We start from the raw sequence: 24,302 nt of genomic DNA, 5'->3' as shown, positions 1-24,302 counted from the left end.
TGGTTTCATTTCGGAATTGTGTTGCATGTAACGCAACACATAAGGAGCATCGAAACATTCTCGTTGTGTGCTTTACTTTCAAGATATTTTGAAGTGAAACACCGAATGTTATAAAATGTTGGACAAAAAAGATTTTTGCTATACGTTTCCGTTACAACAGGAACAGATGCCCATAAGGGTCAAGGGTTATTCATAAAAGATGTCATTGTCACGCCAATAAAATTAAACAAAAACTTGTTCCTCCTTTTGATGTTTTGCGTTATTTTTTCGCGTGGCATGTAAATTGCTTCAGAATGACTTGAAGAAAGCCAAGGCATATTTCAGGTGAATTTCTTTTACTTTCTTTGGCCGTGAAACTTTTATCACAACACGTCAATTTGGTTGGAAACACATTGTTAATGGTTATTGTAAATTTATTTATAGTTTTTTCGTCTCACAAATGCAACCTTCTTTTATATTACAATCCCGATATCATAGCCGACGAATTTAAGACATACTCGGTCGCATTATAAACTGCCGCAGTTACAAGCCTTGTCGTTTGTTCGGGAAGTGAAGCTGTTGATGCGGCTACTGCTAATGCTACTCCTGCAGTTGTCATACTGGCTACAGTTGTTGTAGTTTCACGGATCTTTGGAATAAATATGGTTGAAGGAATTGGAATTGCTGTGGATGTTGTAGTTGATGTTGCAGCAGTTGTGAATGCCAATGTGGCATTCGTTGTAGCCGGGTGTAATGGAATGTATGGATATGATGGACAAGGATTTACTAATTGAGGTCCAAGCATGGACTCAAACACATAGCCTGAAATCATGGTAACATTATGATAAGAAGGCTAGGCTGAAATCTTCTTTACGTTCAGCAAAAAATCCTATTTACCTATTAGTGAACCAGCTGTTAATCCGACATTATAGGAAAGAGTCATCATGTTTCCAGTTACTTCCTTTAATGTCACAGGAACTTTCGAAGGAGCTAACATCATTGGTAAGCTACCTGCGAGACCGTTGGTTACACCAAGTGCAGCACTGCAGAATGTTTGCATGCTTCAAAATTCTATCTGTTTATGATAATGAGAATTTTTACCTGAATATGAAGGCTGGTGTCTCGCCAGCAATGACTGGCCTTGATCGTGGAGCACAGCAGAGCAACAGTAATGGAATGAGCACCGTTCGCATACCCGACAATAGAATCAATTGTCGTCTAAATAGGAGAAGGAATTAATTCTGTCTCCAGTCAAACAAAACACTTACGCATATACCTCGTCCAATTGTATGGAGTTATTGCAATCATCTTCCCAATTAAATCAGATGTATTGAATGTGAACATCAGTAACACTGGCATCCATGTTTTCAAATTGCATGATATGATTTCTGTTTCTATACCCGGGTATAGTGATAACGTAACACAATAAGCTAAAGCAATGGACACCATGTACGGATAGATTGAGTGAGCTACTCTCCATCGCGACTCTAGTCCGCTTCTAAAATTGCCAAATCTACCAGACGAGCACGTTCCCGGTGTAATTATGTGCTCGACTTTATATGCTACATTATTTGGCACATCCTGCGGTCGCGTCAATGTGTCCTGTAAATTATTTATTCCATCCAGTGTACTCTCACCGGCACTCGGATTTGAAAGTTCGTAAACAGGATTGCTGAAGCTAAGTCCAGCTGGAGGTGATGTTACTTGAGGCGACGAATTTGAGTCCAACGATAAAACGCCGTACCTAGTCGCTGCTGTTTCACATTCGACCTACAATCAAACGGGTCTCATTGAAAAGTAGTACTTGGAAGATCAATAGAAGGTTTCACTTACCGCATCCTCATCTGGTCTCAATACGATTTTAGCGCATTGCTTTGTGTGATACCGCACGAAGGGTGAATGAATAGTAATGGAATGAAATGTGTAACTGGCTGCTATGTAGCAGACTGACATCAGAAAAAAGAAAAATGTCGAGACTCGATCGTTTGTTATGAAGAGCTTGGTTAATATCCTTGTACTAGCCACAACAAAACCTGCGAGACCTGATAGGAAAATTCCATGTATATAATTTGTTGTTCTGCATATCATAAATGTGCACCTACTTTCTCCGGTCATAACAGCTTGAGTATATTGCTTTGGGAACATACTTGCGAAACCATAAAAGCTAGACTGTTGAACTGGAATAAACGCACACAAAATCGAATCAGATAATTTGGCTGGGGAAAAATAATATTCACCTGTACAACCAATTGCAGTTAAAGAAACTGCAGCAAGATTCGCTGAATAAGCCGTCTGCGCTGAAAAGACTTCAATTGCCACTTCACATATGCTTACGAACAAGAATGTCGATATTGATATCATATAACCGAATTGAATTCTGACTTTGAACGAAAATAACGATAGAAAGATGTTGTTGAGTAGAACTGTGGCAAATGCTACGATAATGTAGGTCATAGACATATCAAGAGCAACAGAACGGCCAGGAAATCGCGTCTGCCAGAAATCAGATGCAATGATGAAGCTGAAAGTGGAGAATGGACATTTTAAAACTGAACGATTTGAAAATGTTTGTTCGAATCTAAGTGATCGAATGCATTGATGTATACAATTCAAAACCCATCAAATCATCCAACCATTTGGACGTAAGTTTTATTTCAAAATTGAAAGCAATGTTTTATGAGAGAACGTTACTCAGTTAGGAATAGAAGGGTTATCAGTGTCATATTATCAAACAATAGTGTAGCATGTCCGTCTTATAGAGAACATAGTTGTTGGTATTCTTCTAATTAATTTATAAGTTTCATGAACAGTACATCACCTGTTATAAGGCAAAACGAATCCTATACCGGCCATCACCAGTCCAACATATACACAAAGATTTGCATCTCTCGGCGGAATATGGTCAGACTCTGGACTGTCAGTGGTGCGCCTGCCTTCTAATTCCAATGGTGAATAAGTGTTTGTTTGATTTTCCTCGTTCTCCATGGCCTTTGGTTGTTTTCTTTTAGACGATTTTATTGTTTCGCAGATGCTTAATTTGAATAGAGTTCAATTCCATCGAAACGCTTAATTTACATAATTATAGATTGCTGGGCTCTCTTATGACTCTTCCATATATGAAGTGGTGCAAGGTGTGCTATGTATACTTGGTCGATATGTACCGTCTTATTGCAGCTATTTTATAATCTATTTTCTTACAGATTATAATCAAGTTTTTTTTTCACATTTTCGTACAGCCTTTAGTTCATTTGCACTGTCGTTTCTTCGTCATCGAAAACTTAACACAACACAATGGAAACAGTATTAATATGCTCTGGGAATTAATTTTCAGCGATAAGCCGTTTAATTTTAGTTTATTTTAGTTATGAATGTGATGTCTAGTCAAAGGAATATTTCTTGCAATTGCGGAAGTATTTTGTGTATGCGCATGCGTTGTAAGAATTGATTTTCCACCGCAAAATCTTCATCTTGTACGTTTTATTTGTTGGTGGTCGACTATATTATACTGCTACAAATTCATTGTATATACGTACATAGTCTTCAATAACCGCGAAAAAACATATAATTTGATTGTGGACAAAGGACAAAGTTGATTATTTGAGTGCATCTACAGTAAAACACATGAAAAGGACATTACACAGGCACGATATTTCAATTTTCTTTTCATTCATTATCACCTACAATTTGTCCATAACTTGATTTCCCATTTCCTGTTTTGCCTCCACTTTTACTTTTATTACCAAACTTGCATGCAATCAGGGGTCTCTTGCAAAATTGATTTCTGTGAATCTGCAAATGTGTTGTCTGACCCTTTTTTAAAATGTAACTCTTAAAAAATATCACAAAAATATCACAAAAATGCAACACTATAGACGAGGGGTAACGGTTTTCTCAGAAAATTTCACAAGATTGTGTGTAAACAATTACTATTTTTATGAAATTGTATAGCTATTCCTCAAAAGTTCTTTCAGGCGTAAACACCTATTAACCCCACCGTCGAGTCCCTTGAATATCATTGACAAATCATTAGATATCTATAATCTAGAATCTATTACTTAAATCGAATTAAGTAATTCTGACATATTGAATTGAAATCTTTCACTTATTTTGTTTTATATAGTAATTTACATGACTAGGTACAGTTTTCGTGTGAATTTTGTTGATACGAGGCGAAGCCGAGGTAAATAAACAAACTAATACAAGATTTTTCATTTTGTATCCCGAGTTATGTAATGTATTTTATCACATACGCGCGGTGTTCGGATGTCAAAATTACTTAAATAGAAGTTTAATTCAAAAATTACACTTCAGTTCTATGTTGTTGTCTCGTTTTCGCTTATGTGATAAAATAGAGTACACACTTGTCACTATCAGTCTCGGCAAGCCTCGACTTCTTCGTGACAAGTGTGTAATATACATTATCTGTCTAGAACGATAATCTCGAGCTTATCCCTCTAGGGAGTTTTTGTTTATCTCGATATATCTGTTCTCGACAGATAATATATATTACACACTTGTCACGAAGAAGTCGAGGCTTGCCGAGACTGATAGTGACAAGTGTGTACTCTATTTTATCCCATAAGCGAAAACGAGACAACAACATAGAACTGAAGTGTAATTTTTGAATTAAACTTCTAGTTAAGTAATTTTGACATCCGAACACCGCGCGTATGTGATAAAATACAAGGCTGTATACTTTGAGGAGGTCACGCAGAAAGCCATTTTATTAGATACGCGGGAACACACCACTTCTGATGATTTTACATGTAAAAAAATTCACCACATCATCAAGACGACGAGAATCATCAGAGTACGTGAATTTTTGTATGAAATCGACCATTTTATCATCAACTGTGGTGTGTAACCCGCGTATCTGTATCTGCGTGACCTTCCTAAAGTATACAGCCTTGATAAAATACTATTACATGATTTGGTTTTCCCTAGGGTCGAAAGCGGCTTATTATTAGGGATAAAAGTTGAAAAGTAGAGTTTTCGTGTGAGTTTTGTTGATCCGAGGCGAAGCCGAGGTGAATAAACACACGAAAACGAGTTATGTAAACAACTACTACATGTTGAGGACGTGAAAGTGCTTGAAACATAAAAAGTACTGTTTTCGACGCATATCGAGGAAAATCCTCAAATTTGTGACTTGAAAAAATCAATCAGTAAAAAATCTTCTGAAAATATCTTGAAAATGATGGGAAAATCCATGAAAATCATCGAAAATTCTCAGAGGATTTTTGAAAATCCTTTGTCAACAAAATTTACAGATATTTGCCCTCGGTAACAATCGAATCTATACACCTAGTGCCTAAAAATACATTTTCTCAGCTCAGTGACGAAAAGTTAAACTTCCCAGTTCCCAGCCTGTGGCCTCGAGTGACAATCTACACATGTAGTTGAAAGCATTTATCACTCGGCGTAATAGTTTTTGTAAAGAAAAACATCATATTCACCAGCAAAAAAAATTGTTGACTTGAAGTCTCTATGAAGTCAAAATTCTTTGCTGCTCTTTTTTATTTGATTCTTTTAATTTTTCCATCAGATGGCGCCATACATTTTGGTGAAAATGTAGATGGGTTTGGTGAAATAAGAAGCAAAACGTCATATTTCTACAAAGAAAAATAAACAAAATGTGAAATCGTTTCGTGATAGAAATATTTATCAATAAGATGAGTAAACCAGACGTAAAAAGTTTATTGAAAAATGTTTATAAGGACAAAGTATTCACTTCTGTTGCGTCAGCAGTTGTTTTATTTTCATTATTTATTGGAATTTATATTAGGTATGCATCGGACATCAGCAATCAATTCATGCATTTTTGTAAAAAGTGTCTTTTCGTAGCTTTATTTTAGGATTTTTCATATTTTTATCATATTTATGTGGCTGTGTCATAACAATATCATTACTAAATCATCAGCAATCCGTTTCGAAAATTTTGCAATACTCAAAAGATTGGCTAGGATACAAACAGACCGTATGTGCAAAGATTTTTCAGCGTTGTTGTTATTTTACCTTTTTAATTGCGTGTTTTTACAGGATGAGTCAAAAAACCAGTCAGATTGTGATATATGCGGAGAGAAAAAATGCTCTCGGCATCTAAACATTCCATCTTGGAAGGGACTATTCGTTGATCAAGGACTAGATGAAGCTGTCGATCGTGTGAGTAATAGCGAAGGACATTCACCTTTCTTTGTTCGCTAAAATTTAGTTTCTTTGCAGTTTTACACACGAATATTGACTAGTTTTGTCGAAAGTTGGTTCTCGTTGCTGTCGAAAGATGAGGATTTTGTTCAAGCGTTAAAACAGAATTTACGAGAGGCAACATGTCGACTGATCATCAAATTGAAAGAACTCAATGCACCCGAATTGCTGACAAACAAATTACTTCCATGCATCTTCTCTCATTACGAGACAATAAAAAAATTACTGGACGACGGTGTTTCGCTCGACAAGCTGGCGAAAACTGTTGTCCTCAATGACCGGGCTGTACATTTAGCTGTGTTAAACAGACAAACCGAAATCGATTATTTGCGATCGGTTTCGACGTTCCTAATTCCACGACTCTCAAGCAACGAAAATTTCAACAGCAAAGTGTTTTTCAGCTTGGTTCGTGAACTGTTGACTTGTTGGGTGTTGCTGCCGCTAATGGATGTGATTTCCGATCCGAATTTGATAAATTTATTGATCATTTTGGCAACAAATAAATCAAACAATTCGGTGATGAAGAAACCACAGGAGAAAGTTCCTTTTCTCGACAAATTTGCCCAAAGGAACTACACGCCATCTGAATCCGACTGTAATGACGAGAGTTTCCTGACCGATCAAAAGCAACTGTATTCGTTTATGCAATTTTTAAAGAAGGACGGCGAAGTTGATTTGCTTCGCTTTTATTTGGATGTAGACAATTTGAACAATGATCTTCAAGCACTAGGATCGACAGATCCCACCAAATTGTCAGTACTCTTCCAACAGTCGGAAAAGCTAATGAAAACCTACCAGACCTTAGCTGAGAATGAGAAACGTCAGCCTGCAACCACTTTGATTGAGGCTCACGAAGATGTAAAACGAATATTACATGAGAAATGGAAAAATGTCTTTCACACCACACCTGAATATTTCCGTCTGAAGTATGGCAGTAACGAGTTACACGAAATTGAAGATGCGCGGTGAGTATTTTCGCCTGATTGAGACGATGATTTGCTTATAGCTTAAACGAATTTTCAGACCACCGGAAGCACAATCGGTTTTCCGGCTGGGATCGAAATTGAAAGGTGCCATTCGCGGTGCACCGACATCTGTGGAAGCCACTGAAGTGCCAACCGTATGGGATGCATTCACCGACGAGCCAGCGTTGGCCCGAGATAACTCTTCCAACATTTACAGTTCAGTGGCACAGAAATTACGAAAAGAACGAGGTCAAAATTTGGAAAACTTTGTCACGAACTTCATGCAATCGATCGAACCGAACATCGCTGACGTTGGCGAAGATGTCATTCTGATGAATGAAAAGAAAACTGTTCCGAAGAAACCGCAGCCACCCGGACGGAATTTCGTCTTTGGAGATTTATTCGAACTGAAATATCATCCGAAGTACTTGAATCAAACGGTTCAAGTACATAATGTTCGTGGGCCCTCGCAGTGTTTGATTTATATTCGTAAGTTGAAACTAAAATATTTCTCCGGCGTGATCTTCACAACACTTACATGCTTCGTCCGATTTTTCAGTGGTGAAAATACTCAACACGCCAATGATTTTTGTGAAATTCATCTTAGCGCTGATCAACATTTCCCAGAAATTTATCGATGGTATCATCAATCTGCTGATTGACAAATTAATCAAATTTGGTTTGTATGAACCACGTCTGACAGTGTTGATCAATGAATTGGAAAGTATGTCATTTACGCGTACCTTGTGATGTAAATCTTCATTTACGATATCCATCGATTACAGATCAGTTATTCGGTCCAAAACAACCCGATCCCAGTATTACAGAGCTTCTGGAACGACAACGACAGGCGAAACTACGACTCGAGAAAGTCCGAAAAAGTTTAGGAAATGTGGCTGACATTCTCCAATCGCCAGCATTAAATAAACACTTGATGTACTGTCTATTCGATATTATTGTGCTCGAAATTTATCCGGAACTTGCAACCAAGGAATAACAATTTTTGTTTGTTTAGAAACTATTTTGTTTTCGCATTTTCTTCAGTTGGTCGATCAGTTGTCATGAGAACCACACCCATTATAACCAGCGATGTACCGAACCACCAGAGCAGAGAACTTGTTTCACCGAATATCAACGATCCGAGTAATGCCTAGGAAATGATTTGAAAACGTGAATGATGAATCGCACTAGCAATGCGTTAGGAGCTTACCGAAACAGCGTAGTTCGTAGCAGCACTCGTAACAGTCGCAACCAGTGATCCACCTTTTTGATGCAAAGCTTTCACGAAAAAGGTCCAGACCAGAGCGTTGAATGTTAACATTAGTACGAAACAAATGAGCTTCAGCATCAATGGGTTCAAAAGCTGCAAAAAAAATAATTCCAATACAATAAACTCTCAATATTAAGAATGAGGTCGGTTCTCAATGAAACGGTGACATCTTTGACGCTGATTTAAAAATGATAAAAATTACATAATTGGATATGGACGAATCGTAATGAGTATGAGAACTTCTTACAACTTAAATGTGAGGTATGTAAAACAGAAAAATAGTTGGGGAAAAAGGTTGGAAATATCATATCGAGGCCTCAAGTCCTTCAAGAAATAGTTATGTGTGTATCTGTTTCGGACGATTGATTTTAGGCAATTTCACTTCGTTCGAGCTACATGCGAAAGTGCCTAAAATCAATCGTCCAAAACATATATACTCAAAAAAGACCGGCACAGGAAAATGAAATTTTGCACTTTTTTACCGAAGTCAACACAACTTTTTCACATCAAAGGCTACCGAAGTTTCAGTTGAGGCGAGAAAAATACTTTAGATTTGGGAAATGGGCAGAACAGGGCAGAAATGTAGAGCACCTTATTCACCTGTCACATACGGCACTCAAATGTTATCGATAACGATGACAAAAATAATGACAAGCTCTGGGTGATATGGTCCTTTATATAGTAAAATGCATGTTAAAAAAATTGAAGTACAAGATTTGAAATCAACAGATTGAAAATACTTTGATCGATGGAAGTAAATAATAGATCCGATAATAATACTGGTCATATGCTTGCCGTCTGTAACAGGTTAACGATGAAATTTGTGAACTAAACAGTACAGTCACTCTCCTAAATTTGTTTATTGGAAGTATCGATTTGATAAGAGAAATGCAATGTCATTGGAATCGTGAGAAGGAATGATTGAGGAACATTCGATGAGATATTTTTTTTGAAATATAGACATTTGTAACGGTTCATTCTATGTGCCCGTTGTTAATGCTAGTAATCAAGCGACTTGGGTCTTAATCTGATGATTGATGACTGCATTAATAGCGGAACCTCAGCACTGGTAGGGAATTACCACGATAAAACTGAACGCCACATAACAGTAAAATTTCCAAATTCAAACAAGCATATTCAATGCGTAAAACCATATCACTGGTCATATGGCCCAAAAGTTTCTGAAACATGTTGACTAGTTTTGCAATAAGAACGTGAAACGTCAAGTTCCATCTTATTTTTTTTTATATACTTACCTGTCCAAAGTAAATATTTCCGGCATTATCGTTTAGTTTTTCTGTTTGTGACATTAATTTTCCGAAAACGCTCCCTAAACTCGCACAAATACCGGCTAAAACACCAAAATGAACTCGCGTTCGTGACATTTATCAACAAATTATTATTTTCGTTCGGCTTATTGTGGTAAAAAGTGAATGTTTTCGAGTTTGTTTTTAGTCAGGTTAATCGTTTTGCTGTTCCCATCTGTGTTATACATAACACTCTTTTGGTTTCGTACTGCGATTCCGGTTCGCTTATTTTGTGTTGTGTGTTTGTACGCGTATTCACGGTTTTGTATATATTTATATTGTTTCGATCAAACCGCTAAAAAGCTCCGATACAATAGGTGATATACTTGAATAAAATTGATTGTTCTCGTGTTTGTGCAACCGTTGCCGTTGACGGTTGTCGTTGTTAAAGTAAACAAAGACTGATAGGCATTTTACATTATACCATGTTATAACAAATGAGTGGACGTGTGAACAGCAGCATATCATCATAAAGATAGATAAAATGAATATGTGTTTGCCGAATCTTTGACCGGAACTATTTTGACTAAAGATCTGAATATCAGGTGAAAAAACAGGTTAGTGTAACCATTGCTAATCGGTTGTTATAGGCTTTCGTCTCAGGTGATTGGTAAAATCGTTACATGATTTTTCAGCAGCTTATGATAAATCTAATCGATTAAAATTTTACAAAAATTATTGGTTTGTGGTGTGTACATGTACAAGATGCTATTTCGGTTTATATGTTTGTTTCAGAATGGTGTATAATTACGTCTCGACAAAACGAACTGTTATTATTAATCTTTTCGTGCAATAAATTTTACGAAAGAGTTGTTGAACCTACCTACATTATTGATGTGAAACCCAGGCATCATGTGGAACGGTGCAGCTTATTAAAATTTAAATTATGAGGAACGATGCTTACAGTGAGTACCCTGTCATGACAGGCGGGATGGATATCTTATTACTTAACTTAATTTTTCGTTAACAGCTTGGGTAGTCTTTGATTATTATTTCAAGACTGTTTCTGGAAACTATACTATAACAAGAGCTCAGAGCTTACACAGAGTAACGTTTCAGTGACTATACTATCCTGCATTGTATGAATGAACCTCTATTGTTCAAGGATTTTGTGTGTATTTTGGGACTACAATGAGATTAACGTTCCGTTCTCTTTGAGAAGCAGCCGTAGTAAATTTTGTCCTTGACAGGTCGCAGATTTATTATTTTCTTGGAAAACACATGTCTTCTTCTCTTCTTTGAGATGTATATTTCGAAATATAATCCGATTTACATGCACGAAACGCCTTAATCCTCCTTTGTATTGCGGTAACATGGTTCGCTTAGAAGCCTTTTAATTGGTTTCCTAATGGTTTTGTTTTGTTATTTGAAATAAGTTCGTTTGCAAGCGATGGGCGTTTCAATTATAATAAACACAATCACTCACAAGATAAAAGATGGTTTCTTTGGTGAAATTGTTTTAGCAATTTGACCTATTTGAAAGCTGTTGACACTACGAACGCATTAAAAATGCAAAAAATTTAACATCAAATTATAAATTCAAAAATTGGCGCTTTTACAAAGAGGAATTATTAAAATTCGATTCCAACAAAAAGAGTTTCGGTACTGCCGTAACCAATTAAATGATTTTTTTTCGATAGTAGAAAATGTTTTATTTTTTTTTGCAATGAAACAGCGAAACAGCGAAATTGTATTATCTCCTCTTCTCTATGGCAACATTTTTAATATAGTTATGTGGAAAAGCAACAGAAACCTAAAATGTATATTGAATCGCACTATATTCACTGCATTCTGTGTTATAGTTGCTAATGGAGTTTGTTTCAAGTTTGTTAAAATTGTATCCTGCAGTTTTATTCAATTTATTTATGTTTCGTATGCAGTGAAATTTTACTAATAAAACTCCCTCCAGAGCATAATAAATCTACACAAAATTACTGATATTAGTTAACGTTGCTGCATTGTGTCACAATGTTTTAGTTAAATTGTTTTATCGGTTTGAAATTAAATTATCTCGCTCGTACTATCAGACATTAAAAAAAATCTGGTTTTAGGTGAACGCTTCCATTATGATCGATTTAAATTTGATCACAGAACAGAAGTGTACACAATGTACGCGAGAATGTACGGATAGATAGAACAATAAAATTGAGAAGAAAAAATATTACTGCACGTCATTGCCCTAGATTGAATATAAAACAAAGTAAATTTTTATTGCCATTCGAAATGTCTTTCATCTAACTCCTATGTTACGTTATTGAGCTTGGCAAATCAGTCGTTACAAGAATACAAGAAAAAGAAATAACGATAAAAGAAGACAGGTTTTTATTGCCCATTTTGTGGCCGCTTTAAAATAAAGAACAACAAAACTTGAAATCCCCAATTTGTCTTTGTATTCAATTAATTTGGTAATTAAGTCGTTTGTCTACTGAAATTGCGTCTGAAAACTTCAGTTCTGTTTTAGAGGTCATTCATAAATCTCGTCTTCTTTACAGGCTAGGAAAGTGCAACTTCGTGCTTTAGGGGATTCAAAAAGTAAGGAGAGAGTTAAGAAGATTGTCGTGAAACATAAAAAAATTACAAAAATTTCCACTTAATTATACACAAACTACAAAAACGATTCGGTTGTCTTGCGGCCAGAAAACGATTCATTGCCAGTTTTTTGCATGTTCTTACCGCACTGTATCGCTGTGATTTTTTTGTTTCGACGTGTTGTATGCATTCCTCGCCTTCCCAGCGAGACAGTACTATTGTCAGTCGTAAGTATTTTCGGGGAATTTTGTTCGAACAGAAACGGAATGTCCAACACAAACGGAAACAGAAACAATTTTCCTTTGGCAAAGCTACAATGTCCGAAAGGAAAATTATTTGTGTTTCCGTTTGTGTTAGAAATTCCGTTTCTGTTCGAACAATCTGATGTTCCCTAATATCTTTTTGTACAATTCGAATCCATTTTGTGCACACAAAACGTCATTTTTGTACACAGAAAGTCTGCTATGTACCAAACAAATCCAATTTGTACCGATTCGTTTTTTGTGCAAATTAGACGGCAAATATGCAAAATGTCTTTTTGTGTACAAAATTACTTTTTTTGTACAAAGTTATTTATAAAAATTGGATTTTATTTGTACAAAATCGAGTCTTTTTTACAGTCAGAGGCAGTGAAATTCCAGCATTAATTTGCTTCAGCTGTTTTCCAGCTGATCCACACATGCAATCAAAACTGTTTATACTTGTGCAGCTGCTACACTGCGCGTTGTAGTGGTAGAGCCGTATGAAGACGTATAAACACTGTTTATTAAACAGTTTTGCTTATTTGCGTGGATCAGCTGAAAAACGCTGAAGTAAATTCATGCTAAAATTTCACTACCTCTTACTGTTCATTAGGAAACCTAATTATACAAAAATAAATGAGCCGTGGAAACCTTCACTTTGTATTAAGAAAAAGTTCACTTTGTACGTACAAGGAACAATATTTTGTTCGATTTATTTTTGGTTCATATTTCAAACAAAAAAAAATGGTAGACAGGATTTATGTACATCCTTATTTTCTGCAGATAGAAAATTACTCATATGTCACCATAATAGTACTTAAGCTGTCGTTCGCTGCAATAATAATCTTTCAATAAATAATAATGAACCTGAAGTGGTGCTCTCTTTTAACCGGCATCATTTCGTCGTTCAGTCGTATATTTCCCTTAAACCATTGATCGATGAATACGAGTGCAATTTTCATTTTCCCAATGGCTATTGAGTCCACTTCATCATCCATCTCAAATTAAAACGAGCCATCAGAACAGTCGGAGCGTTTGCTGCGACTGAGCCCCGTACAAACCCGTATATCTATTGCGTACGTGACCCTAGTGCGTCTGTCACCCTACTTTGACCGTAAGCCTATTGCGCCGGTTAATGTAGTTAAAGTAAAATTATTATGGAATGTGTACATCTTAGAAATTGCGCATAGCGCAATTACGAAGCCCCGTACGACGTTCCTTTCAAATGAAACAAAAATTTCAAATAGCCCTAAAATTTTAATTTATTGAGTATAAATACACATAGGGCCCTAGTACCGGCCTTAGTCCGAGGACCCAAATTTATTTTTTTTTTCAACTACATCCTATTCGGCCTTCGATTACCTTCTAAATTAAACAAAAATTACGACAAACGGATGAAATTTACGCGAGTTGTATGTAAAATACACATAGGGCCCTAGTACCAGCCTTAGTCCGAGGACCCAAATTTATTTTTTTTTCAACTACATTCTATTCGGCCTTTGATTACCCTCCAAATGAAACAAACGAGCCGTCAGAACAGTCGGAGCGTTTGCTGCGACTGAGCCCCGTACAAACCCGTACATCTATTGCGTACGTGACCCTAGTTCGTCCGTCGCCCTACTCTTACCGTAAACCTACTGCGCCCGTAAACGTCGGTAAAGTAAAATTCTTATGAAATGTGTACGTCTTAAAAATTGCGCATAGCGCAATTACGAAGCCCCGTACGACGTTCCTTTTAAATGTAACACAAATTTCGAATTGACCTAAAATTTTAATTTATTGAGTATAAATACACATAGGGCCTAGTATCGGCCTCAGTCCGAGGATCCAAATTTAATTTTTTTTTCAACTACATTCTATTCGGTGTTTTATTACCTTCCAAATGAAACAAAAAATACGAAAAACGGATGAAATTTGCTCGAGTTATATGTAAAATACACATAGGGCCCTAGTAGCGGCCTTAGTCCGAGGACCCAAACTTAATTTTTTTTTCAACTACATTCTATTCGGTGTTCGATTATCTTTCAAATGAAACAAAAATTACGAAAAACGGATGAAATTTACTCGAGTTGTATGTAAAATACGCATAGGGCCCTAGTAGCGGCCTTAGTCCGAGGACCCAAATTTTTTTTTTTTTCAACAACATTCTATTCGGCCTTTGATTACCTTCCAAATGACACAAAAATTACGAAAAACGAATGAAATTTACTCGAGTTCAGTGTAAAATACACATAGGGCCCTAGTAGTGGCCTTAGTCCAAGGACCCAAATTTAATTTTTTTTCAACAACATTCTATTCGGCCTTTGATTACCTTCCAAATGAAACAAAAATTACGAAAAACGGATGAAATTTGCTCGAGCTATATGTAAAATACACATAGGGCCCTAGTAGCGGCCTTAGTCCAAGGACCCAAATTTAATTTTTTTTTTCAACAACATTCTATTCGGTGTTCGATTATCTTTCAAATAAAACAAAAATTACGAAAAACGGATGAAATTTACTCGAGTTGTATGTAAAATACGCATAGGGCCCTAGTAGCGGCCTTAGTCCGAGGACCCAAATTTAATTTTTTTTTCACCAACATTCTATTCGGCTTTTGATTACCTTCCAAATGACACAAAAATTACGAAAAACGAATGAAATTTACTTGAGTTCTATGTAAAATACACATAGGGCCCTAGTAGCTTTTCACTTCTAAGGCCCTAACTCACGGTCCACTCACCAGATTTTAAAAAACTTTTTTTTCCTGGATTGGTATTGACAATACCTATCATTTGCCGTGTCATTTATATTTCCTTCGTTTATTTTGCCATAAATATCACCAAAAGACCTTAAATCACTTAGGTGGCCCTAACTCACGAAGGGCCGACCCGAATATGCCCATCTTCGAACTTAGCCTCACTATTTTGACTATCTTTCAGGGAAAAAAAAAATTTTTGAAATCGGATTTGATTTACTCAAGATATCGACGTGACGGACAGACGGACAGACGGACAGACGGACAGACGGACAGACGGACAGACGGACAGACGGACAGACGGACAGACGGACAGACGGACAGACGGACAGACGGCCCAAATTTTTATTGCGGATTCGTTATCTATGAACATAGGCAAACACTTTGCCCTTACCGTCTGCTTCGAATTCCATCAATTACACACGGCATCGTAATCCTATAAGCCCCTTCGTACTTCGTACGGGGCTAAAAATACGGAAAACGGATGAAATTTGCTCGAGTTCTATGTAAAATACACATAGGGCCCTAGTAGCGGCCTTAGTCCGAGGACCCAAATTTATTTTTTTTCAACTACATTCTATTCGGCCTTTGATTACCTTCCAAATGAAACAAAAATTACGAAAAACGGATGAAATTTGCTCGAGTTATATGTAAAATACGCATAGGGCCCTAGTAGCGGCCTTAGTCCGAGGACCCAAATTTTTTTTTTTTCAACAACATTCTATTCGGCCTTTGATTACCTTCCAAATGACACAAAAATTACGAAAAACGAATGAAATTTACTCGAGTTCAATGTAAAATACACATAGGGCCCTAGTAGTGGCCTTAGTCCAAGGACCCAAATTTAATTTTTTTTTCAACAACATTCTATTCGGCTTTTGATTACCTTCCAAATGACACAAAAATTACGAAAAACGAATGAAATTTACTTGAGTTCAATCTAAAATACACATAGGGCCCTAGTAGCGGCCTTAGTCCGAGGACCCAAATTTAATTTTTTTCAACAACATTCTATTCGGCCTTTGATTACCTTCCAAATGACACAAAAATTATGAAAAACGAATGAAATTTACTCGAGTTCAATGTAAAATACACATAGGGCCCTAGTAGCGGCCTTAGTCCGAGGACCCAAATTTATTTTTTTTTTCAACAACATTCTATTCGGCTTTTGATTACCTTCCAAATGACACAAAAATTACGAAAAACGAATGAAATTTACTTGAGTTCTATGTAAAATACACATAGGGCCCTTGTAGCTTTTCACTTCTAAGGCCCTAACTCACGGTCCACTCACCCGATTTTAAAAAACTTTTTTTTCCTGGATTGGTATTGACAATACCTATCATTTGCCGTGTCATTTACATTTCCATCGTTTATTTTGCCATAAATATCACCAAAAGACCTTAAATCACTTAGGTGGCCCTAACTCACGAAGGGCCGACCCGAATATGCCCATCTTCGAACTTAGCCTCACTATTTTGACTATCTTTCAGGGAAAAAAAAAATTTTTGAAATCGGATTTGATTTACTCAAGATATCGACGTGACGGACAGACGGACAGACGGACAGACGGACAGACGGACAGACGGACAGACGGACAGACGGACAGACGGACAGATGGACAGACGGACAGACGGCCCAAATTTTTATTGCGGATTCGTCATCTATGAACATAGGCAAACACTTTGCCCTTACCGTCTGCTTCGAATTCCATCAATTACACACGGCATCGTAATCCTATAAGCCCCTTCGTACTTCGTACGGGGCTAAAAATCGGTGAAAATGGTTTTCTCCCTTTTCTTGTCCAATATTTCATTCATAATTTCTAATGTCTTTTGCATGCAATGGAAGACGACTTGTATATCATATCATTTTACAATACAGCATGCAACGGTTCATTATAATAATGCCTCAACTCTATCAACCGTATGCACGAAAACATTACAAATTGTATTATTCAAATTGACCTACATTAAGCTTTGTTTTTATTTATTTTTTCAGTTTTTTTTTTTCTTCATTTTGTGAGTGCATAATTCTCAAATCTATGTAATGTAGGTATGCGAAATGTAGCACAATACCTTGTGATAGATGTGTAGATGATCCAATGTTAGCAACTGATAAAGAAAAAGTTTTTCTGTTTTTTCCTATCCTCTGTTACAAAAACCAAACTCAAAGAAATCTGAACAGAAGAGAGAAATTTCATTCAATAACTCACTACACAAGCGCGCTTAAAATTTTATTTATTTCTCTCGTATTACTTAATCCACTCATTTATCATCAGGTTGTGCTCTCACATATTGCTGTGATTTTTTTTTTTTTGTGTGTGAACATTTCTTCAACCGTATTCTCCAGTATTCGCTTAACATCCGCTACTCGTCATTCACGTTTCGTTGTGTCGCGCTTTAACAATATTGATGACTTGTGTTGTATACTTTACTTCAGTGCTTATCGGTCTTCGTCTTCGTAATATACGTTAAAGAAAAATAATATTAAAATATCGAAGTGAAAAGAAACAAGTTTTATTGTTTTAGATAAAAAAAAGAGGAACAGATCGTCTGATGTACTTTCGACCAAAAATCTAGTTTACACTTAATGTGATTATATAACTGGTTAAAAAGTAGCAAAATTTAAACCAAAATTTAAACATTTCCTCGCTAATGAACAGATAAAAAGTGCAAAGGAATTACTTACCTTTGATATACACTGGTTGATAAACTTGCAGTTACATTTCTCTTTTATGTTGATGAATTTGTGAAATGAATTCCGTATAATATTTAAATTTATGAGTGTACTTCCTAATGGGTTACTAAAACAATTAAAAGCGTGTACCACTGTATCACACAATGGTTTTCAACGTCACTCAACATCCATTTGCAGCAGTTTTAGATGGTTTATAACCGCTTAGAAACCTCATGAACCTACATACAGGTTATATTGATAGATACAATACAGAAAAGTAGTTCTCAGCAACAGATACCTTTACACGTCGAAATATAACAAACTAGCATCTCATCATCATCAGCACCATGAAGAAATCGGTATTATTTATGAATTGGAAATAAGAAAGGTGAGATGTAACACAATGCGTCAGTGTTGGTAGTTTCATTTTCTAAGAAATATACACACCGTTTATGTATACCGGCTTTTAATTTCGAGAGAAAAGTTTTTTTTTCGAATGGTAATTTCTTTTCGATCGAACATTTTCTGTTAAAAAGCCGTAAATATTTTATCTCATGAGCTTTAATTGTGGTCGATACATTTTTTTTTTCTTCTACATTTGAAAGCATTGGACTGGAAATTAGCATTTAATCTTGTACACGTAAAAGGTTAACGTTAACAATCGCTTCATTTCTTATTTTACACATCTGTGGAAACTGTATACGTATGTTACGGTTCGAGTTAACATTCAAGCATCCATGCTAAAATAACGTACACTTATGTTGTGAAAAATTACTCGTTTATAGCTTGGTCGCTTCATTAACTTTTCGAATAGTAGCAAACATTCAGAACGTGAAAGGGTGCCTAGTGGTGGTAATTAAACATCAATTTGATTACCTGCTTCAGGTTGATATAAATGTATCGACATATTGAAGTGGCTGGATTGCATATATTTGATGTGGTAGGTGGTAGCTATGTCAAATAAGGATTTGGGTGGAGTGTAGCTTAAGTATCCTATAGATAGTTTGCCGATGTCATAAAATAGAAAATAATTGCCTCGATAGAACGGCTCACCAGCCACACAATCGACGTTTAAAACTGTATTAAGCTAAATGCACGTTTGAGAGGTATGTTAATCAATTTTCACCCACAATGATTACACATTTCCAATATAGATGAACAATGCCATGAGCCTCGTATAAACGATGCATTATTTACTGCTCCAATACGTCGTCATACAGGAACATGAGAACAGAATTACTAATTTGTAGTTCAACAAAGGACATCGATTACATACATTAAATTGAACCGGATATTAGTTGAGAGAAGGATGTCGGGATAAATATCGGCTTTGATGTACTTAAATGAACAAGTCATTATCACGAATCACTATCGAGTACAGCTTTTTAAATTATATGTCGATTTCATTGTTATTTTACCTTCCCGATGTGGAATCAGAAAACGTGCGGTATATTACATCTACGATTTTTATACTCTTTTCAGTTTGCAATTATAGTTTTGCCTCCAACGTGCAACGTTTGAATCATTCCAAACATAATAAAAGAAGCATTAAAAACGACGATATAAAAGGCTTTTAGGTCAATGTGGAAATGGAAGAAATTCAAGAGTGTGTAATAGTAGATTGCGTTGTTAGTACTTGCTTCAATATTTACTTATCATTACCACCTCGCTTGCAGCGGAATTTATTTATTTTTTATTTCTAACACGCTGTGGGGCGTACGTATTTTATTTACCGCCAGGCAAACAACAACAAAATTTCAAGCCATAAACCTTACCATATTAGAGCATCGTTCTATTTCTGTTGTTCCTTCGGCTTTATTTTGCCAACATTTTCACAAAAATTTTATGTCACCTTCAACCGGTCGTATTGCGACGCAAAACATTCATTCTAAGCAAATAATTGTTTTGCGGTTTAGCGATGTACGCACCAATTTTCTTCCCCCTAAAAAAATTCAATTCATTTTACCACAAAACGAAACCTATTCAACCCTAAACGGACACCCGCTAACTTTTTAGCGGTGGTCATGTTGGGTGTACAAAGGTGACCATATATCAAAATTAACTGCCGTACACAATTTTGTCATTACAACCACTGTTCTAATTAATCTGATTTTTTTATTGTGTCCGCGTTTTGTATAACAATGTTTTTGGAATACCAAAAGATTCAGTTTATTAGCCTTAAATTTCTCTTTGTTTTTGTAACAATGCGAACCCTTTAGAAACTGCAAGTGAATCGCTGCAAATTCTGTTACTTGAGGTGTGTAATATAACGCCTAGTTCTCGATGTAAAATCTGTCACTTCAATATTCTTATCATACATTTCGCTGTACCACAGTACACCCGCCATAGCTCATCGCTTATTCTTGTCGTCATTCGCAATGGCTGGTGATTATCCGTTTCTACAAAGTAAACACAGATCTTCGATGTTCATCAATATTGTACAATTCTTTAGTATTACTCATTGAATGCTTTGTCATGTTTAACTGTAGGCTTAATCGATTATTTCGGTGTCAATCTTCGTTTTACAAGTTAATTTTTATCTTTACGCAATACGCAATGCGCTAATTACTTGATCTTTTTCCTATGTCAATTGTCATTATTTCAACTTTGAAAAAGCCGAATCTGAAATTTTAACTTTTTTTTAATGAAATATCAAGACTAATTACAATTTAATTATGAACTGAACCCCCTAATTCGTTTCTCTATTAGTCGATGTTGGCTACATTGTTACAAAAACAACCGCTATTCGTGTATGCAAAGTAATACATACTACACGTTGAAACATCGATGTGTCCTTGTGCCACATAAAACACATTTTCGTTTCCTTTCTTACCTTTCGAAAAAGGACAATGGATGAATTTTTCGCTTTATTAAACTTATCTTTCAATAATAAAAAAATGGCATAAATCTTACGATACATTAAAGCGACTTAATAACTTTTTTCCAAGAAAACAATTTTTTTGTGCCCGAAAACCTCACACCTAATCGAAAATTCGATAATAATAACATTAAAACTTTTCAGTTAAAAAAATATTATGTTTCCACATCACCAGCGTTTCGGAATTTTTTTTTCTTCTCTTAGAAATAATACGAAAAAAAAAGTTAATTTGAAGCGAAAAAAGTATTCGTATTTGTGTTTATCTTATCACAACAAAAATGAAATCGAACTAAATACTTAAAGAAACATGTTTGATATGATTTTAAATTGAAAGTCATATTGTTCGAATTACAGTTGGGATTGGCAACATACCATACTAAGTCACAAATACTTATGAGTGAAATTAACGCAAAATAGTAGTGGTGGTCGGTTACTTCGAGGTTCTCAGGTCACACAAAGCACGACAGAAAGATTTACCCCAGTCGTCGAAGATCAAAAGTCAAGCTTGTCATACGTGACATACAGCTTTGGGTGTTCTTGCATTAAGACCGTTTTCACATTCCGTCCTAGTTACAGTTGTAAAATGTTGTTCAATACATAATACTTGAATACTGAGAGTGTCATTCCCGACAGCGTGCCGAATGAAACGTTCTGCGTTCGACTCGGAAGTAACGTAGCAATTTGATGTAAATGTTAAATTTGGCATGTGAATCACTTTAAAGTTTAAACAAAAGCAATAAAGTTGATAATGGGATCATTTTAATACATTGTCATGTGAATCAAACAAAGTGGCTTTAAGAAAAAGCCATTTGTTCAACAACACGCCTCTTTTTATAACAAAAAGGAATATTGAAACATAGAAGAGATACTTAAACCGAATTAGTGGTATCTTAGCAAATGAATTTTTTTGTTATTAATTTTCATTTTATGTTGGCAAATATTTAGTCACTTTATCAACTAATTCAATCTTAAATTTTCTTATCAAAAAAGCACTTACGGTCGTTGATTTTGCAAGTAAAATTTTTTGAAATATACAGGAGTTTGTTGGGTTAAGAAACGATTTTTTTCATACGCTTCGCACACACTCCTTCTTTTATTCATAATTTTCACAACCTAACCCAAGATATTCGTACTTGCTATTACATCCGTATTCCGTGTATTAACTTTGAATAATTCAGAGCGATGATGATTTTGTGCAGAAATGGTAAATTAAATGAAATTAGGTTTGGGATTAGAAATTAGGATTTAGATATATATCGCAATATGATATATAGTGGGAATGATAACAGTGAACTGTTTTCGTTCCTTTCGGCATTTCGGCTATATGAATATAAAGAAGATTTGAAAATTTAATGAAACGCCTTTGATGTATAAGGCTGTGTATTTTAAGGGTTAAATGTAAATGGTTAACACCATATCTGAGGTTAAAACTTTGAGAATACATTGCAGCACAGCGATTTATCAATATTATGATAAATTATGTTATGTGTTTTGCCTTACAGTTTCTTGTGCCAATAGAAGATAAGTTCTCTAAATAACACTTTAATACTAAAGCGGGAAAAACGGAAAGCAAATATGAATCAATTAGGAAAAGATGTAGGTTCATACACACGCTGATGGAAATATTAAAGCTGCCAATGTGTCAATTTCATTCTGATTAAAATGTTGAAGAGCTCGTTCCTCGTTATAATGTTGGAAAAGATTGTATTTATGGTTTACAAATTTACTGTTTTATGAGTAAATATTTGTTGTTGAAACTTCATTTAAACACGAAAATATAGCGACGGGGTGGTTTTGTGGAAAAATACAAGCGCTGCAATTTTGTATCTGTGTCGGACACTCACTTTTTATGATTTTTCACAATTTTACTTTTAACCTTATTACTATAATAATGCGCTTTAATCGTGTATGGTGTTGCATGGTCTCCATGATCTCAAAATGACTTGTTCAGAAAAGTACAGTTTTTAGAGCTCTATGGTTTGGTCGCTATGAAGGATTCTAAGTTATTGCCTAATTTTAGTCATTGTACAATTTTCGTTCGAATATGCCCTTTTTCGTGACCCCAGTGACCTCTCGAATCGATAATGCCTCGACTACTCTACCGTTTATATCTCGGTTTTTACCAATAGGCCGGCCTTACGAAAAATGTATTCTCCTACATCAATTCACAAATATTCTCAAAAATAATTTGCATTCTATGCAGATTAGCTTAATCGGATTTTAAAAGAAATCAATAATTTTAATTGAAACAAATGGTGCTTTACGCCATGAAAAATAAATTTTCATTTTACTTGAAGCTGTTATTGAAATATTAAAATTCAATGTAAATGCGAAAAATGTGAAATTGTTATTTCTCCGTTCCAATCTTGTGGAAGCGTACTATGAAGATATCGGGCGGGGACGTCAACTTGTTCGTTTAATACGAGACAATAGCTTTGTAATACAAAGTTTGTATTTATCGATTTAAATCAACATTTGAACAGTGAAAACCTTTCTATAATATTGGAAAATATGTGGCAGGTATTCGCCATGAAAACAATAACAACTTGTTGTAACTAGGGGATGTATTAGGCTACAGATCAAACTTTGGACGAATTTGAATCGAATGCAACCTCATGATATGAAAGACCCAAAGACCCATACAATCTCAATCAAACAATTCATATACCGAATAGATAGAACCTAAATTTTGACACAGTGAATATCCCCTCGCAAATATTTAAAAGAAAATTACATTAAGTGTTACATCAGAATCAGTTCCGTAAAGAAGGAAAAATATCATAACGTTTTTGACATGTTACGTAAACCGAAAATCTATAACGAAATCGAGTAAATATTTGATTTATTTTTTATATTGAAAATGCCGAATTGCTATTTCTATTTATTATATTGCGACTCATAAGATAGGGTGGTTTTTTTTGCAATGTTTGAGATGAAAATGTTTCCTTTACTTTATTTTCGAAAAGTCGAAAATCTTGTTGAGAAATATTACATAAGTCTGGAAACTTGAAACTTTATTTCCAATTAATTTTTTTCAATAAGAAACTTTCAAGATTTTTATATATATTACCACTGAGGTGTATCTCCAGAGACTCCAGAGTATCATTATTATGTGCCTTTCTTTTTGTGTAAATACTCCAAGCCAACTATTCGTTTTATCGACGTACAGTTGGCAATAAACTAGACTGAAACGTCAAAAAATGAGGGAATATTTGCACGGACTTTTAAGGGTATATCTGACAATATAAGTACACTGTATGTTGTCAGGTACACTGTCAAATTTCATTCTAATCTTCTTTCTAATCTGTCAGTGTTCTTTAATTCCAGCAGCAGGAACACAAATAAGCAAACGACGAAAGCGTAGATGTTACAGATATGAGCTTTGAGTCGAACAGACTGGCATTTCTCTGTGCTTTTTTTGCCAGACACACGATTTTAAATCGAGCACTGTGGAACTGTCAATCGGTTGATTGTGATTTGTAATATCTTAGTAGGCTACACACTTTTTCGTT

The 24,302-nt window shown here is 35.5% G+C and overlaps 4 protein-coding genes across 6 annotated transcripts in view; 2 read left to right on the top strand and 2 right to left on the bottom strand.

Annotated features, from left to right (window-relative positions):
* Positions 1–395: 395 nt before the first annotated feature.
* Positions 396–3,398, bottom strand: LOC119074216 (equilibrative nucleoside transporter 4). Its single transcript, XM_037180217.1, has 8 exons — positions 2,798–3,398; positions 2,217–2,500; positions 2,082–2,156; positions 1,813–2,021; positions 1,256–1,749; positions 1,081–1,197; positions 877–1,022; positions 396–801 (listed from the first exon to the last, which is right to left on the bottom strand). The coding sequence occupies exons 1-8, from the start codon at positions 2,962–2,964 to the stop codon at positions 458–460; spliced, it is 1,836 nt and encodes a 611-aa protein (XP_037036112.1). The 5' UTR covers positions 2,965–3,398; the 3' UTR covers positions 396–457.
* Positions 3,399–5,563: 2,165 nt separating this feature from the next.
* Positions 5,564–8,166, top strand: LOC119074210 (sorting nexin-14-like). Its single transcript, XM_037180208.1, has 7 exons — positions 5,564–5,764; positions 5,824–5,956; positions 6,019–6,141; positions 6,202–7,148; positions 7,207–7,637; positions 7,708–7,872; positions 7,934–8,166. Exons 1-7 carry the CDS (start codon positions 5,652–5,654, stop codon positions 8,143–8,145), a joined length of 2,124 nt encoding a protein of 707 aa, XP_037036103.1. The 5' UTR covers positions 5,564–5,651; the 3' UTR covers positions 8,146–8,166.
* LOC119074215 lies at positions 8,086–9,935 on the bottom strand. Its single transcript, XM_037180215.1, has 3 exons — positions 9,675–9,935; positions 8,359–8,511; positions 8,086–8,298 (listed from the first exon to the last, which is right to left on the bottom strand). The coding sequence occupies exons 1-3, from the start codon at positions 9,801–9,803 to the stop codon at positions 8,167–8,169; spliced, it is 414 nt and encodes a 137-aa protein (XP_037036110.1). The 5' UTR covers positions 9,804–9,935; the 3' UTR covers positions 8,086–8,166.
* LOC119074212 (protein phosphatase 1 regulatory subunit 16A) overlaps positions 9,648–24,302 on the top strand; it is a 35,342-nt gene continuing 20,687 nt past the window's right edge. The window contains exon 1 of one of the 3 annotated variants that reach the window (XM_037180211.1): positions 9,648–10,282. The gene's annotated coding sequence lies outside the window, so the exon portion shown is untranslated. Of the gene's footprint in view, positions 10,283–17,591; positions 18,301–24,302 lie in introns of those variants that run through there. The other 2 variants (XM_037180209.1, XM_037180210.1) reach the window with 2 other exon arrangements.

Source organism: Bradysia coprophila, unplaced genomic scaffold (assembly GCF_014529535.1).
Source record: "Bradysia coprophila strain Holo2 unplaced genomic scaffold, BU_Bcop_v1 contig_145, whole genome shotgun sequence".
Taxonomy (NCBI): Eukaryota; Metazoa; Arthropoda; class Insecta; order Diptera; family Sciaridae; genus Bradysia; species Bradysia coprophila.
The sequence above is the reverse complement of the archived record's forward strand: the minus strand, read 5'-3'. Positions and strand labels throughout refer to the sequence as shown.

Excerpts from the sequence above, each read along its gene's own strand:
- LOC119074216 (XM_037180217.1), bottom strand. The coding sequence starts at position 2,964 with ATGGAGAACGAGGAAAATCAAACAAACACTTATTCACCATTGGAATTA. Across the intron at positions 1,750-1,812 it reads TGAGACCAGATGAGGATGCG|GTCGAATGTGAAACAGCAGC; the intron begins GTAAGTGAAACC and ends GTTTGATTGTAG. Across the intron at positions 1,198-1,255 it reads ACTCCATACAATTGGACGAG|ACGACAATTGATTCTATTGT; the intron begins GTATATGCGTAA and ends TCTCCTATTTAG.
- LOC119074210 (XM_037180208.1), top strand. The coding sequence starts at position 5,652 with ATGAGTAAACCAGACGTAAAAAGTTTATTGAAAAATGTTTATAAGGAC. Across the intron at positions 6,142-6,201 it reads TAGATGAAGCTGTCGATCGT|TTTTACACACGAATATTGAC; the intron begins GTGAGTAATAGC and ends GTTTCTTTGCAG. Across the intron at positions 7,149-7,206 it reads CACGAAATTGAAGATGCGCG|ACCACCGGAAGCACAATCGG; the intron begins GTGAGTATTTTC and ends ACGAATTTTCAG.
- LOC119074215 (XM_037180215.1), bottom strand. The coding sequence starts at position 9,803 with ATGTCACGAACGCGAGTTCATTTTGGTGTTTTAGCCGGTATTTGTGCG. Across the intron at positions 8,512-9,674 it reads GAAATATTTACTTTGGACAG|CTTTTGAACCCATTGATGCT; the intron begins GTAAGTATATAA and ends TTTTTTTTGCAG. Across the intron at positions 8,299-8,358 it reads CTACGAACTACGCTGTTTCG|GCATTACTCGGATCGTTGAT; the intron begins GTAAGCTCCTAA and ends ATCATTTCCTAG.